General features: G+C 43.0%; 1 protein-coding gene across 1 annotated transcript in view; it reads right to left on the reverse strand.

Annotated features, from left to right (window-relative positions):
* Positions 1-175: 175 nt before the first annotated feature.
* Positions 176-17315, reverse strand: part of LOC149432801 (sodium/potassium-transporting ATPase subunit alpha-2) — a 63844-nt gene continuing 46704 nt past the window's right edge. The window contains exons 19-23 of the mRNA XM_089664929.1: positions 12205-12350; positions 10159-10289; positions 9879-9980; positions 4346-4437; positions 176-3085 (exon numbers count right to left, since the gene is read on the reverse strand). Of these exons, the coding sequence (XP_089521055.1) occupies positions 3057-3085; positions 4346-4437; positions 9879-9980; positions 10159-10289; positions 12205-12350 (500 nt within the window). The 3' untranslated portion in view covers positions 176-3056. The remainder of the gene's footprint in view (positions 3086-4345; positions 4438-9878; positions 9981-10158; positions 10290-12204; positions 12351-17315) is intronic.

Genomic DNA, 17315 nt, shown 5'->3' on the forward strand with positions numbered 1-17315 from the left:
ATTATCTGTGAAGTGAATGTGAGAATTTCTGTACGGGAGAGAGAGCGAGGAGGCTGAAGTGGGCGTGTTTGAGAATTTCTCCCATGCTTTGCATGCAGGGGTTCCCAGTTTGCCAGGTTTTCCAGTGGGGCGGACTGGTGGTCAACGGCGCAAAAAAAAACCAGCCAAGACTCTATAAATGTGACAAGGTAGTCTTTACAAACAAACGTTATATAAAGTACAGGGTTATATAGGACAGTAAAAAGTAAGGCAAGACACTGTATGGATCACCTAGAAGGAACAGGGGGCACCGGGTCATCCTTGATAGTTGAATGCATACCCATCATTGGCGTGACGGCCGCCATTTTGTCACTTGAACAATGGCTCTGCCTGTGAACTTCCAGGGAATTGTGGACCTAACAGAAGAACCTACTGACATCACGGACGGCTTAGCAAATCGATTCTCGAAATACGAGTTGGGTTTTAAAAAAATGGCTGCCACCTCTGCCAGGAAAGAAAATTGGAGGTGCCATATCTGGCTTAGCTTCCCTGGAGCCTACAGTTCCTGTAAACTAAATCAGCCATGGTAGGTCCTATATTTTTCGATCCTTACAGCTACCCTTTAAGGAGGACGTCAATCACGATCATTATTGGATTTTAATACACCGCCAAGGGGGACATTTACTGAATGGGGAGCGCCCTTTCCCTTGATAACTCCACCCAATGCGGTCAATGTGGTCTGAAATGTCAAAAGTGGGGGGTGAACTGAGTGTTTCTTCCATCTTTGGAGGTTTCTATATTGACCGGCAGGTATGTGTGTGGGTCTTGAGGCCTCAACCATGGAAGGAAGTTGTCCAGTCAGAGAACTGATCAACCAACTCAAGGGGTTGTTGTTCAACGGAGCGTTTCTTCTATCTCCTGAGGCTTCCACATTATTGGTTACTTACGGAGTTCAGTAGGTATGTGTATGGTTTCCTAGGCTTCATCCATGGAAGAAGGTTGTCCAATCAAAGAGTTGAACAAACAACTCAATGGGTGGGTGAACTGAGCATTTCTTCCATCTCCTGAGCCTACCATATTATTGGTTACTTGCTGAGACCAGTAGGTATGTGTACGGTTTCCTAAGCCTAAACCATGGAAGAAGGTTGTCCAATCAAAGAGTTGAACAAGCAACTCAACAGGTGGGTGAACCGAGCGTTTCTTCCATCTCCTAAGCCTTCTATATTATTGGTTACTTACTGAGACCAGTAGGTATATGTATGGTTTACAAGGCCTCAACCATGGAAGAAGGTTGTCCAATCAAAGAATTGAACAAACAACTCAATGGGTGGGTGAACCAAGCGTTTCTTCCATCTCCTGAGCCTCCCAAATTATTGGATACTTACTGAGACTGGCAGGTATGTGTACAGTTTCCTAGGCCTCAACCATGGAAGAAGGTTGTCCAATCAAAGAGTTGAACAAGCAACTCAACGGGTGGGTGAACCGAGCGTTTCTTCCATCTCCTGAGCCTCCCGTATTATTGGATACTTACTGAGACTGGCAGGTATGTGTACGGTTTCCTAGGCCTCAACCATGGAAGAAGGTTGTCCAATCAAAGAGTTGAACAAGTAACTCAACGAGTGGGTGAACCGAACGTTTCTTCCATCTCCTGAGCCTCAACCATGAAAGAAGGTTGTCCAATCAAAGAGTTGAACAAGCAACTCAATGGGTGGGTGAACTGAGCGTTTCTTCCATCTCCTGAGTCTACCGTATTATTGGTTACTTACAGAGACCAGTAGGTATATGTACGGTTTCCTAGGCCTCAAACATGAAAGAAGGTTGTCCAATCAAGGAATTGAACAAGCAACTCAACGGGTGGGTGAACTAAGCATTTCTTCCATCTCCTGAGACTACAATATTATTGGTTACTTATTGAGACCAGTAGGTATGTGTATGGTTTACAAGGCCTCAACCATGGAAGAAGGTTGTCCAATCAAAGAGTTGAACAAGCAACTCAACGGGTGGGTGAACCGAGCGTTTCTTCCATCTCCTGAGCCTACCGTATTATTGAATACTTACTGAGACCGGCAGGTATGTGTACGGTTTCCTAGGCCTCAACCATGGAAGAAGCTTGTCCAATCAAGGAATTGAACAACCAACTCAACTTCTGAACCATCCTTGGGATTTAAAAAGTGGCAGCTAAGAGACACTCAAGAACGTTCTGAAAATGCTTCACTTGGCGGCATAGAATATCCAATGGATGATGGCGACTGGAAGTCCTCCTGTTTGACCGATTCACTTTGAGAAACGGTTCCAACCATTTTTTTTTAAACCTTAGTGGTGTTTCATCCATCGGACACCCAGTTTCGTTAAGTAGAGGACTTCAACGTTGGCCCATGACGGTCCCTCATGCAGTTCCCATTAAAGTGTATCTAAAGTAATTTTTTGAAAAATTTTGGATTGGTGAAGAGTTGGTATTTTTTTTTCTGTGCGTGTCCCCTCAGGGAGATTTTCCTTCGTCATCTGTCAGGACAACAGGAAGAAAATCTCTTCAAAGCCAAAGGGAAACGCTACGTGGCCACCTCCAGCTATGGAATTTTTGGGCTTCCAGCCACGTGATGTCTCTATGACGGTGGCCACCAGGACGAAAAGAAAAGGGCGAATCTCCCGAGTAGCCATTCTTCCACACTTCATCCAAAACTTTGGCTTTAGATAGACTTCAACGAACATCAAATATTTAGGAGATCATGCAATATCGACGGTGGATTCGGTTGGAGTATTGTTACAATTTTTTCGGTGAATGAGGTGCAGATTTGGAAAAGAAAAAAAAAGTTTCTGTGCCGTACCTACAATTTCTTGAAAGGCTAAAGTGGACCTTTTGCGAAGATCGGGAAGCTTTCAAAACTTCGACCAAAAAGGATAAGCTGACTTGACCACTTACGCCCCCCGCTGGTGTCATCAACCTTTCCCCTCCCCCCCACCCCCGAGCTTACACAGCAGGTTAAAATAAACTAATGCTTAGGGTATTATGAAACCGACTAATCCACGGCATCGGCATTCTTCCTTCTCAGATGGTTCCTTCCTGGCATGCCAAGTCCTTAATAGTACGACTCTTTCTCCACCCATCCTGGAAACGTAAGAAGGAACATAATCAGGAACTACTGCAGAGTTAGTCGGCGTTCAAGAGAAGATAGAGAAGTGCTTTTTATAAAGTAGAACATTTACTGACACCATCCACCCCCCCCCCCCCTGGTCATGACAGATAAAATGCCTTAGGGGGTCTAGTTATCGAGCATTCACTGCGCGCATGATTTCTGTATTCACACAGCTGTTGTGAATAATCTGCTTTATGCACGGGTCTCCGAAATGTGGCCCTTTGCTTGCCTATATCTGGTTCTGGGGGCAGTCCACTGATACGAGGCACCATCCCTTCCACTGTCACCAAAGACAGATATTCCTCCCACTGATACCAATGATGGGGCACTATTCCTCTCACTGACACCAATGACGGGGCACTATTCCTCCCACTGACACCAATGATGGGACACTATTCCTCCCACTGACACCAATGATGGGGAACTATTCCTCCCACTGACACCAATGATGGGGCACTATTCCTCCCACTGACACCAATGATGGGGCACTATTCCTCCCACTGACACCAATGATGGGGCACGATTCCTCCCACTGATACCAATGATGGGGCACTATCCCTCCCACTGATACCAATGATGGGGCACTATTCCTCCCATTGACACAAGTTATGGGGCACTATTCCTCCCACTGACACCAATGATGGGGCACTATTCCTCCCACTGACACCAATGATGGGGCACTATTCCTCCCACTGATACCAATGATGGGGCACTATTCCTCCCACTGACACCAATGATGGGGCACTATTCCTCCCACTGACACCAATGATGGGGCACTGTTCCTCCCACTGATACCAATGATGGGGCACTATTCCTCCCACTGACACCAATGATGGGGCACTATTCCTCCCACTGACACCAATGATGGGGCACTGTTCCTCCCACTGACACAAGTTATGGGGCACTATTCCCCCCACTGACACCAATGATGGGGCACTATTCCTCCCACTGATACCAATGATGGGGCACTATTCCTCCCACTGACACCAATGATGGGGCACTATTCCTCCCACTGACACCAATGATGGGGCACTATTCCTCCCACTGACACAAGTTATGGGGCACTATTCCTCCCACTGACACCAATGATGGGGCACTATTCCTCCTAGTGACACCAATTATGGGGTATTATTCCTTCCACTGACACCAATTATGTAAATTTGTAAGGTCCCGTACGATGATCGGTGTTCCACTGTGTCTGGAGGAGAGATCCGAGTGTCAATCGTTCTTACCTCCGGGGTCACGGCGCAGGATCAATTTGCGCACTTCGTCATACACGAAGATCAGTAAGCTGTACGGGAAGGCACAGAACCACCACGTCACCCTGTCACGGGAGGAAAGTAAAGAAAAGTCTCTTTCATGCATTTGTTACAGATTTCCTACACAACCCTTTCCATCCTATGTACAGATCGCATGGGCTGCCTTGTGGGTGTTTGACATGATTAGAGCCTGCATAGAGAATATTGTCTTTGTATTATACAGGATGTACGTGCAGAAGGTCCTTCATATCTGTCTCATGGCGCGCTCTGCAATACGCCTGAGTCCTGATGAATGATATGCAGCCAATCCATGCAGCGAATATTTGGATTTGTGGAGTGTACTGTCACTGTAGTAAACTAGCAGCACCCCCTGCTGGACATACTGGTAACTGCACCAAGGAGGCATTAGTAAGCCTCTCTACAGAATCCACCAGGTATACATCCTGGCACCAGGGGCGGACTGACAACTCATGGGGCCCCCCGGGCAATAGGGGATCATGGGGCCCCTGTGTCCTCACCCACACTCAAACCACACCCAAAAAAGCCTATGAAAGGTACTAGGGGCATCTGATGGGGCCCCCTACTGAACCTGGGCCCTCGGGCAGTGCCCGTACACCCAAATGCTCAGTCTGCCTCTGCCTGGCACCCAACTGTCCCTTGTGTGGAGGGACTTTCCCGCTTTTAGGATCAAATCCTCTTGTTCCTCTTTTGGCCTTACGTTCCAACCAGGGGCGGACCGACAACTCATGGGGCCCCGAGGCAATAAGGAATCATGGGGCCCCTGTGTCCTTGCCCAAACTCAAAAAAGCCTATTAAAAAGGTACTAGGGGCATCTCATGGGGCCCCCTACTGACCTCGGGCCCTCGGGCAGTGCCCGAATTTCCAAATGGTCAGTCCGCCCCTGGTTCTGATCTCCAAAGACTATTTAAAGCAGAACTCCGGAAAGATTTCATGCAGCTCTGTGATCATTAATACATCATTAAACGTGCCAGCGGTGTAAGTACCTGACCCTGACCTGGTGTCAGCCTATTGCAGTTGTGGTACAGCAGAGCAGGAGTCTGAGAGGAAGAAGCAGCACAAGGAACTGATCAGTTCATGCTCTAGCAAGAAGCATGCTGATGGGAGGAGAGAGCAGAGTGACAAGGAGACGAGCTCATTGTTGTACTGCTTCTCCTTTTAGGTTGGGGGCTCGTCCGGGAGGATCTGGATTCAGAGGAACTGGGTTCAATGACTGTGGTCATCAGGGAACATTCAGTGGCAGAAAAAAAGAAATCACAGCAATGCAGGTCCATAATGCAGCGGAATTTAATTTTATATTTTCATTTTTGGATGAGGTTCTGCTTTACTTATCAAACATATCACTTATATAGAACAGACCTGAGCTGAACTCATCACCGCGCTGCTTCTCCTTTTTGGTTGGGGGTGCGTCCGGGATGATCTGGACTCAGAACTGTGTTGAATGATCCTGGTTATCGGATTGAAGATGTCCAGTGGCAGAAAAAGTACTGCTGGGGGGGATGGAAATCTCTGCATTGAAGGTCCATATTGCAGCTGAGTTTTTTTTTATATTTTTAATTTTTGGCTGGGGTTCTCCTTTACCTTTACCTACCTACCTATTACTTATATAGAAGAAACAGCTCGAGATGAACTCATCGCTGTGCTGCTTCTATTAGGTTGGGGGTGCGTCCGGGATCATCTCAGCTCAGACAAACTGTGTTGAATGATGCTGGTTATCAGACTGAGGACATCTAGAGGCAGAAAAAAGTACTGCGGGGGAAATCTCTGCACTGACGGTCCATAATGCATCTGGGTTTTTTTTATATTTAAATTTTTGGCCGGGGTTCTGCTTTACCTATCAAACATATTATGTACAGTTGTGGCCAAAATTATTCAACCCCCACTGAAATTGAGTGTTTTGGCCAGTTTGACATTGCTTTTGATCATTCAGTCATCTTGCTTACATTTACATTAAAGAGGCACTTGTAGGTCAGACAAATATAACATAACAGTTATAATGAAATAACCACAAATGTCTTTTCTGTGCTCACAGCATTATCAGTTTTATTCAACCCCCAAGTGACATTCAATCTTAGTACTTAGTACAGCATCCTTTTACAGTTATAACAGCTTTTAAACGTGAAGCATAGCTTGACACAAGTGTCTTGCAGCGATCTACGGGTATCTTCGCCCATTCTTCATGGGCAAAGGCCTCCAGTTCAGTCACATTCTTAGGCTTGCGCACTGCAACTGCTTTCTTTAAGTCCCACCAGAGGTTCTCAATCGGATTTAAGTCTGGTGACTGCGATGGCCACTCCAAAATGTTCCAGCCTTTCCTCTGCAACCATGCTCTAGTGGACTTGGAGGTATGCTTGGGATCATTGTCCTGTTGAAAGGTCCAACGTCTCCCAAGCCTCAGGTGTGTGACGGACTGCATCACGTTTCCATCCAATATCTCCTGGTACTGAAGAGAATTCATGGTACCTTGCACACGCTGAAGCTTCCCTGTACCTGCAGAAGCAAAACAGCCCCAAAGCATGATTGACCCTCCACCATGCTTCACAGTAGGCAAGGTGTTCTTTTCATCATAGGCCTTGTTCTTCCTCCTCCAAACATAGCGTTGATCCATGGGCCCAAACAGTTCTAATTTTGTTTCATCAGTCCACAGAACACTATCCCACAACTTTTGTGGTTTGTCCACATGGCTTTTGGCATACTGCAGTCGACTCTTCTTATTCTTTGGAGACAGCAAGGGGGTACGCCTGGGAGTTCTGGCACGGAGGCCTTCATTACGCAGTGTGCGTCTTATTGTCTGGGCTGAAACTTCTGTACCCACATCTGACAAATCTTTTCTCAGTTCCTCAGCAGTCACACGGGGACTTCTCTCCACTCTACGCTTCAGGTAGCGCACAGCAGTCGAAGTCAGCATCTTCTTTCTGCCACGACCAGGTAGCGTTTCAACAGTGCCCTTTGCCTTGAATTTGCGAATGATGCTTCCTAAGGTGTCTCTTGGTATGTTTAACATCTTTGCAATCTTCTTATAGCCATTGCCCTTCCTGTGAAGAGAAATCACCTCTTCTCTTGTCTTCCTGGACCATTCTCTTGCCTTCACCATGTTTGTAACCACACCAGTAAATGTCTAGAAGGAGCTGAGTATCACAGTCATTTTAAAGCTGCCTAATTGGTGCTTATTATGCTTGATTGCTGCTCGGTGACATCCACAGGTGTTTTCAATACCTGATGGAAAGCACCTGTATGAACCTCTGTTCTTCAGAGTGGTAGTCTTTAAGGGGTTGAATAATTGTGGCAATGAAGAAACCACATAAGAACCATTTACTACTGTATTACATAAACAATTGATGTCATTTTAGTTGCATTTGGGTAGTTACAACGTCCTTGTAGGATTTGATTCTGAATACAATTCCAAATGTACACTATAGTCCCTAAACCCCTTTACAGCATTGGGGGTTGAATAATTTTGGCCACAACTGTATATAGAAGGAAAAGCCCGAAATTAACTCATCGCCATGTGGCTTCTCCTTATAGGTTGGGGCCATGTCTGGGATCACGCTTATGTAGAAAGAACAAACTGTAGAGGCAATATACAGTGAAGGAAATGCGTATTTGCTCCCCGGCTGATGTTGAATGTTTGCCCCTCACACAGAAATGATCGGTCTAACAATGGAATGTTCGCCCCTCACACAGAAATGATCGGTCTAACAATGGAATGTTCGGTGTAACACTGAGAGACAGAATAACAACAACAAATTCAGCAGAAATGCGTCTAACAAATGATGACGGATCTGCATGTTCATGAGGGAAAGAAGGATTTGATCCCCTATCATTCAGCAGGATTTCTGGCTCCCAGGTGTCTTTCATACAGGTAACAAGCTGAGATTAGAAGCAGTCTCTTAAAGGGAGTGCTGCTAATCTCATTGTGTTACCTGTATAAAAGACACCTGTCCACAGGAGCAATCAAACCATCAGATTCTAAACTCTCCACCATGGCAAAGACCAAAGAGCTGTCCAGGGATGTCAGGGACATAGTTTTGTAGACTGGGCTACCAAACTATGGCCAAGCAGCTTGGTGAGAAGGTGACAACAGTTGGTGCAATCATTCACAAATGGAAGAAACACAAAACAAGTGTCAGTCTCCCTAGGTCTGGTGCACCATGCAAGATCTCACCTCGTGGAGTGTCAATGATCATGAGAACAGTGAGGAATCATCCCAGAACTACACGTGAGGATCTTGTCAATGATCTCCAGGCAGCTGGGACCGCAGTCACCAAGAAAACAATTGGTAACACACTACGCCGACAAGGACTGAAATCCTGCAGTGCCCGCAAGGTCCCTCTGCTCAAGAAAGCCCATGTCCAGGCCCGTCTGAAGTCTGCCACTGAACATCTGAATGATGCAGAGGAGGACTGGTGGAAAGTGTTGTGGTCAGATGAGACCAAAATCCAGCTCTTTGGCATCAATTCAACTCGCCGTGTTTGGAGGAGGAGGAACGCTGCCTATGACCCCAAGAACACCATCCCAACTGTGAAACATGGTGGTGGAAACATTCTGCTTTGGGGGGTTTTTCTGCTTAGGGGACAGGACAACTGCACCGCATCAAAAGGACGATGGATGGGGCAATGTACCCTCAAATCTTGGGTGAGAACCTTCTTCCCTCAGCCAGGGCACTGAAAATGGGTGGTGGATGGGTGTTCCAGCATGACAATGACCCAAAACACACGGCCAAGGCAACAAAGGAGTGGCTCAAGAAGAAGCACATTAAGGTCCTGGAGTGGCCTAGCCGATTGAAAATCTGTGGAGGGAGCTGAAAGTTCGAGTTGCCAAACGTCAGCCACCAAACCTTAATGACTTGGAGAGGATCTGCCAAGAGCAGTGGGCCAAAATCCCTCTTGAGATGTGTGCGAACCTGGGGGCCAACTACAGGAAACATCTGACCTCTGTGATGGCCAACAAGGGATTTGCCACCAAGTACTAAGTCATGTTTTGTGAAGGGGATCAAATCCTTCTTTCCCTCATGAACATGCAGATCAGTCATCATTTGTTAGACGCATTTCTGCTGAATTTGTTGTTGTATTCTGTCTCTCAGTGTTACAATACACCGAACATTCCATTTGTAGACCGATCATTTCTTTGTGAGGGGCGAACATTCAACATCAGCAGGGTAGCAAATACACATTTCCTTCACTGTACTTACCTTTCAAGTGCCCCGTCCCTTGACTACTGCATGTGTTTGACCCTTTTGGTGGGTCAAATACCTGTCTACCCAATAGTGTGCCATGGTTCCTTCCTATGGGGCAGTGAGGTACAAGCCAAAGGAAGAAACCATAGTGTGCTGCAGGGGAGCAGGAAATGTACAGAAGCGTGAAATATGTACAGCGGCCGGGAAGGAGCAACGCAGTAGCAATATAATAACATGGGCCACCAGGAAAGGCAGGTGCCTCCTCTCGTTCCTTCTACGCAAGAGCCCCTGTGGGGACTGGGATCTACTCACTTCAGAGGGTACATTCGGAGGGCCACGTCCATCCCTGGGCAGTAGGACAGGAAAGCAGCAAGCGCGGTCTCTTCAAGGAGCCCAAATATCAAAATCTTGTTCCTGGGGAGAGACGGGTGTGGTTAGAGGTCACCAAAATCAAATCAAAGCCCGTCCCCCATGCTGCTGTCATTACAAAAATGTAAATATAACCCCCCCAAAAAAAAAAAAAAATTTGACTGTAAGTCCATTTTTAAGCTATGGGTCATTTTTTTCATGCCCCGCCCACCAACGTTCTTACTTCATGCCTTGCTGGAAGACGGAATTCCTTCTGGTCTTACAGATGATCAAATCGGCCCACTGGACCACCACAATGCTGGAGAAGAACGCCGTGTGACACGTGAATTCTACCACCTTCCTCTGTTCGTAGGTCTGCAAAAAAAAACAAAATGGCGCTGATGTACGAAAACATCAAAAATGGGGGTCGCCCATATCGTCCAGGCAGGTGATAAGCACGTGGAAATCCAATCAATTAATCAATAAATCATTCCAATTATATTGCAATAGAAAAAAAATAGAATGAATAATTTGCAAAAAAACAAAAACAAAATGGCGCTGATGTACAAAAACATCAAAAATGGGGGTCGCCCATATCGTCCAGGCAGGGGATAAGCACGTGGAAATCCAATCAATTAATCAATCAATTAACCAATCAATTATTCCAATCATATTGCAATAGAAAAAAAATAGAATTAATAATTTTCAAAAAAAAAAATGGCGCTGATGTACGAAAACATCAAAAATGGGGGTCGCCCATATCATCCAGGCAGGGGATAAGCACGTGGAAATCCAATCAATCAATTAACCAATCAATCATTCCAATTATATTGCAATAGAAAAAAAAACAGAATGAATAATTTGCAAAAAAAACAAAATGGCGCTGATGTACGAAAACATCAAAAATGGGGGTCGCCCATATCGTCCAGGCAGGGGATAAGCACTTGGAAATCTAATCAATTAATCAATCATTCCAATTATATTGCAATAGAAAAAAAAATAGAATGAATAATTTGCAAAAAAAAACAAAATGGCGCTGATGTACGAAAACATCAAAAATGGGGGTCGCCCATATCGTCCAGGCAGGGGATAAGCACTTGGAAATCTAATCAATTAATCAATCAATTAACCAATCAATCATTCCAATTATATTGCAATAGAAAAAAAAATAGAATGAATAATTTGCAAAACAAAAAAATGGCGCTGATGTACAAAAACATCAAAAATGGGGGTCGCCCATATCGTCCAGGCAGGGGATGAGCACGTGGAAATCCAATCAATTAATCAATCATTCCAATTATATTGCAATAGAAAAAAAAATAGAATGAATAATTTGCAAAAAAAAACAAAATGGCGCTGATGTACGAAAACATCAAAGATGGGGGTCGCCCATATCGTCCAGGCAGGGGATGAGCACTTGGAAATCCAATCAATTAATCAATCAATTAATCAATCAATAAATCATTCCAATTATATTGCAATAGAAAAAAAATAGAATAATTTTCAAAAAAAAAACAAAATGGCGCTGATGTACGAAAACATCAAAAATGGGGGTCGCCCATATCGTCCAGGCAGGGGATGAGCACTTGGAAATCCAATCAATTAATCAATCAATAAATCATTCCAATTATATTGCAATAGAAAAAAAATAGAATAATTTGCAAAAAAAAACAAAATGGCGCTGATGTACGAAAACATCAAAAATGGGGGTCGCCCATATCGTCCAGGCAGGGGATAAGCACTTGGAAATCTAATCAATTAATCAATCAATTAACCAATCAATCATTCCAATTATATTGCAATAGAAAAAAAACCAGAATGAATAATTTGCAAAAAAAAAAAAAATGGCTCTGATGTACGAAAACATCAAAAATGGGGGTCGCCCATATTGTCCAGGCAGGGGATGAGCACGTGGAAATCCAATCAATTAATCAATCAATTAACCAATCAATCATTCCAATCATATTGCAATAGAAAGAAAAATAGAATAAATAATTTGCAATTTTTACAAATGGAAGAAACCCCGAGACAAATGGCTGTTGGACCGTGGTTGGTCCATGTTAGCTCCGCCTCTAATGTGCTCCACCATTGAGTTGACGGGTTGTAGGCAGGAGCGGACTGACCATTTGGAAACTCGGGGTCAGTAGGGGGCCCATGAGATGCCCCTGGTACCTTTTTCATAGGCTTTTTTGAGTTTGGGCAAGGACACAGGGGCCCCATGATCCCCTATTGCCTGGGGGGCCCCATAAGTTGTCAGTCCGCCCCTGGTTTTAGGCCTTTCCGTACTTACCCACTCTTGTCCGTAGCTGTCTTCCACATCGTTCATTGAGCGATCGTCCCAGTCCAATCGGATCCCAAGCAACCGGGCCGGCAGAAAGCCGTTTTCCGCCAGGATGACAAAGTAGGTGAAGAAGCCGCCCAGAGCTTGGATCATACCTGAAAAGACAGACCATGCCCATGAGGAAAAGACAAGAGCGGGCAGATCATTTCATTGGCTCAGCAACGGCTCCATCTAGCGGCCACAATGTGGTACTGTTTTTTCTATTAAGATATTTCAGAACAATACCTCCAAATGGCCACTAGATGGAGCTGGTGATCATAGGAGATAATCATATTAAAAATAATGTGACCGCCATTCCTGTGCAAATGTAGGCAACATCCACACGGTGTATTTTTTGTAAATAGACCCCTTAGAGTATCACCAACCAAAACAAATAATTGTGAAGGGATTGCATACCATAAATGTCTCAAACGCTCCGATTTATAATCAATCAATATTTATTGTACACAAATCGTTTTTTTTAAAACCATTTAAGAGCAAGGCTGACAACAATACTTCGTCCTCAAGAGGGAAGACCCCCCCAGTATAGATGTAATAAAAGATCAGCAGGCAAACCCAACGCGTTTCGGGGGCTCAACATTAGGAAGTGAAGGGAAATCTCTCCAAAGTGGGGAGAAATCCACTTTTACCTGGTTGTTCCCCATTGGCAGATTTCTCCTTCTTTCCTGTTCTGGTGGCAGCCACAATATTTTGGATTTCTCATACGTTTCTGACAGTGGTCACCGGGACATGTACATCCCAAATCTCACCAGCAGGGGCACAGCGATCAAAACTTTACAGGGGTTCTAACCGCTTCCTTACTCTATCCAAAAATATATAAATTGGCTTTAGTTACACTTTATACAATCTGCAGCCAGGAAATGAGGCGGAGCTCTAATTATCGAAAGGGGCAGGGCCAGGGACAGTCAGGCTGGGGAGGAAAGAGCTAGATGATGTTGGACATCCTCCAGCCAGGAAATGAGGCGGAGCTCTAATTATTGAAAGGGGCGGGGCCAGGGACAGTCAGGCTGGGGAGGAAAGACTAGATGACGCTGGACATCCGTCAGCCAGGAAATGAGGCGGAGCTCTAATTATTGAAAGGGGCAGGGCCAGGGACAGTCAGAATGGAGAGGAAAGACTAGATGACGCTGGACGTCCGTCAGCCAGGAAATGAGGCGGAGCTCTAATTATTGAAAGGGGCGGGGCCAGGGACAGTCAGGATGGAGGAAAGACTAGATGATGCTTGACGTCCTCCAGCCAGGAACTGAAGCAGAGCTCTAATTTTTCAAAAATGCAAATTAATGAAATACTTGTGAGCCACTAGAAGTTTTCTTACTTATAAAGCAATAAATTCAGTGTATAAAAATACTAATAATATTGAATTTATGAATAAAGTGAACGACTAATAAATCAATTGACGTGCTTGATTAAATAATTAAGTATTTAGATCGCCAGGTACTTTTTACACCCTCTCCAGGTGTATGGATGTTAATTTCATATATCTATATTGTACCGCGCTCCAAAATTAATAAATCTAAGTGCTCTAAATAAATAAATAAATATTGTATATAACTAAAAATTCAATAATAATCTATATCCATAATACTTAAATTCATAATTGCATAATACTTGAATCCATAATTGAAGTGAATCAAAAAAATTTCATTAATATTTGTAAATCAATGCAAAAAAACTGCGTGCCTGAAAAACTATTCAAAAGTGAAAAAATATATAATGATATATAATGAAAATATAAAAAATAGTTCAGTTCATACGAATTGAGATGGTAATGTGAATCAATCTGATTGGCGTGGTAAGTCTATGTTCATGACATGAACCTCTCTCTCCTTCCTCCTCTCCTTTCTCCTCAATTCAGCTTTTCTCAATTAGGATTTTCTCCTCTATCTGCTTGGCTTATTCCTCCATGAACGATACATACATAGAAAAAGGAAAAAGAAACATAGTGTCTTATCCTGAGTAAAAATGTTTAATGAGCTTCTGATCTCCCACTCACATGGTATCAGCAAAAGTAACGCTTTTGTGTAAATAAATCCAGGTCCTCCTGCAAACAGCCCTGCAGGTGTGTGTGTGTTCACTCGCTATACTCGCCGTTTCCTCTGTGGATGCGTGATGACGTCACCGCCCCTCCCCTACGCGTTACGCTACAGGGACTCGTAGCTTCCTCTGGGGGATGTAGTTTTACATGTCATCCTGCACCGAAGGTTATATATATCCTACCGACGCCATTTTTGCTATGATATAATCGTTCTTGATGCCCCCTCCATATTAAAGGAGTCCAAATTGAACCACAATTTTAACAATGTTATATATATTAATAGTGCGCCTCTTCATCCTCCGGCTGCATATCGAATGCTTCCACACACACCTTTCACAGTTGGGATTGCAAACTCCTACTTTTACATCGCCATAAAGATAATGATAATCATTACTATAATCTCCACAATTTTCATACCATATCTCCATAATAAACATTTTAATTCATTTATAAACATTTTTAATAGAAATAACCTTAAAATGAATATGACAATAACTAATTTAATAATATGCTAAAATATTAAAATAAAATAAAAATAAAAATAAAAATAAAAATAAAAAATATAAAATATAAATAAAAAATAAAATAAAAAATATATAAAAATAAAAATAAAAATGAAAAATAAAAGTAAAAAAAAAATAAAAATAAAAATAAAAATAGACATAAGAAATAAAAATAAAAATAAAAATAAAAAATAAAATAATATATTTATATTTTTATTTTTATTTCTATTTTTATTTTTATTTTTATTTCATTTTTATTTTCTTTTTATTTTATTTTTTATTTTTATTTTTATTTTTATTTTTATTTCTTATGTCTATTTTTATTTATATTTTTATTTTTTTATTTTTTTTTACTTTTATTTTTCATTTTTATTTTTATTTTTATATATTTTTTATTTTATTTTTTATTTATATTTTATATTTTTTATTTTTATTTTTATTTTTATTTTATTTTAATATTTTAGCATATTATTAAATTAGTTATTGTCATATTCATTTTAAGGTTATTTCTATTAAAAATGTTTATAAATGAATTAAAATGTTTATTATGGAGATATGGTATGAAAATTGTGGAGATTATAGTAATGATTATCATTATCTTTATGGCGATGTAAAAGTAGGAGTTTGCAATCCCAATTGTGAAAGGTGTGTGTGGAAGCATTCGATATGCAGCCGGAGGATGAAGAGGCGCACTATTAATATATATAACATTGTTAAAATTGTGGTTCAATTTGGACTCCTTTAATATGGAGGGGGCATCAAGAACGATTATATCATAGCAAAAATGGCGTCGGTAGGATATATATAACCTTCGGTGCAGGATGACATGTAAAACTACATCCCCCAGAGGAAGCTACGAGTCCCTGTAGCGTAACGCGTAGGGGAGGGGCGGTGACGTCATCACGCATCCACAGAGGAAACGGCGAGTATAGCGAGTGAACACACACACACCTGCAGGGCTGTTTGCAGGAGGACCTGGATTTATTTACACAAAAGCGTTACTTTTGCTGATACCATGTGAGTGGGAGATCAGAAGCTCATTAAACATTTTTACTCAGGATAAGACACTATGTTTCTTTTTCCTTTTTCTATGTATGTATCGTTCATGGAGGAATAAGCCAAGCAGATAGAGGAGAAAATCCTAATTGAGAAAAGCTGAATTGAGGAGAAAGGAGAGGAGGAAGGAGAGAGAGGTTCATGTCATGAACATAGACTTACCACGCCAATCAGATTGATTCACATTACCATCTCAATTCGTATGAACTGAACTATTTTTTATATTTTCATTATATATCATTATATATTTTTTCACTTTTGAATAGTTTTTCAGGCACGCAGTTTTTTTGCATTGATTTACAAATATTAATGAAATTTTTTTGATTCACTTCAATTATGGATTCAAGTATTATGCAATTATGAATTTAAGTATTATGGATATAGATTATTATTGAATTTTTAGTTATATACAATATTTATTTATTTATTTAGAGCACTTAGATTTATTAATTTTGGAGCGCGGTACAATATAGATATATGAGAGCTCTAATTTTTGAAAGGGGCGGGGCCAGGGACAGTCAGGCTTGGGAAGAAAGCGCTAGGATGACGTTGGACGTCCTCCAACCAGGAAATGAGGCGGAGCTCTAATTATTGAAAGGGGCAGGGCCAGGGGCAGTCAGGGTTGGGAGGAAAGACTAGATGATGCTGGACGTCCTCCAGCCAGGAAATGAGGTGGAGCTCTAAATTTTTGAAAGGGGCAGGGCCAGGGGCAGTCAGGGTTGGGAGGAAAGACTAGATGACGTTGGACGTCCTGCATTCAGGAACTGAGGCGGAGCTCTAATTATTGAAAGGGGGAGAGCCAGGGACAGTCAGGCTGGGGAGGAAAGACTAGATAACGCTGGACGTCCGTCAGCCAGGAACTGAGGCGGAGCTCTAATTATTGAAAGGGGCGGGGCCAGGGACAGTCAGGCTGGGGAGGAAAGACTAGATGATGTTGGACATCCTGCAGCAGCTTCTAATGCACATTGTGAGACGCTCACAGTGTGCGGTGAAATCAGCCGTTTCAGTCCAGGAGAGGAGTCGGTACAACAGAAGGAGAGGTCGGAGGTCAGATTTAAAGCCTAGGAGCGACCATTTTCTGTTCTCCTGAAAATGCTTGTTTCCTGGCTCTGACATTATTCGGCGCCCCGTAAGTCGCTGATTCAGAACAAAAAATGCAAACGACGGCTCCCGGCCTCCCTTTGGCTTTCCTGCGCTGCATGCTTGTTCCGGGGTCGGCGCCTCACAGCCCAGGAACAGCCAGACACTTGGCATTTTCAGGCAGAAGTCAGCACTAGCAGCCCCAGGTCTTCTATAAGAAATGCAATCTTTCCCTTTAATAAATAAAAAGGCGACTTCAAAGGAAAAAAGGGAGCTCATTAGCCGCGCTTTCTGGCAGAGCGCGGCGTCGGCGGGGAGTGATTCATCACACGATTACCATTTATTTCAGCGGCTGCGATACAAAGAAAGCCCCGGCAATTAGGAGC

Source organism: Staurois parvus, unplaced genomic scaffold, assembly GCF_062004578.1.
Source record: "Staurois parvus isolate SC_StPar_1 unplaced genomic scaffold, SC_StPar_1.0 ptg002105l, whole genome shotgun sequence".
NCBI classification, from domain to species: domain Eukaryota; kingdom Metazoa; phylum Chordata; class Amphibia; order Anura; family Ranidae; genus Staurois; species Staurois parvus.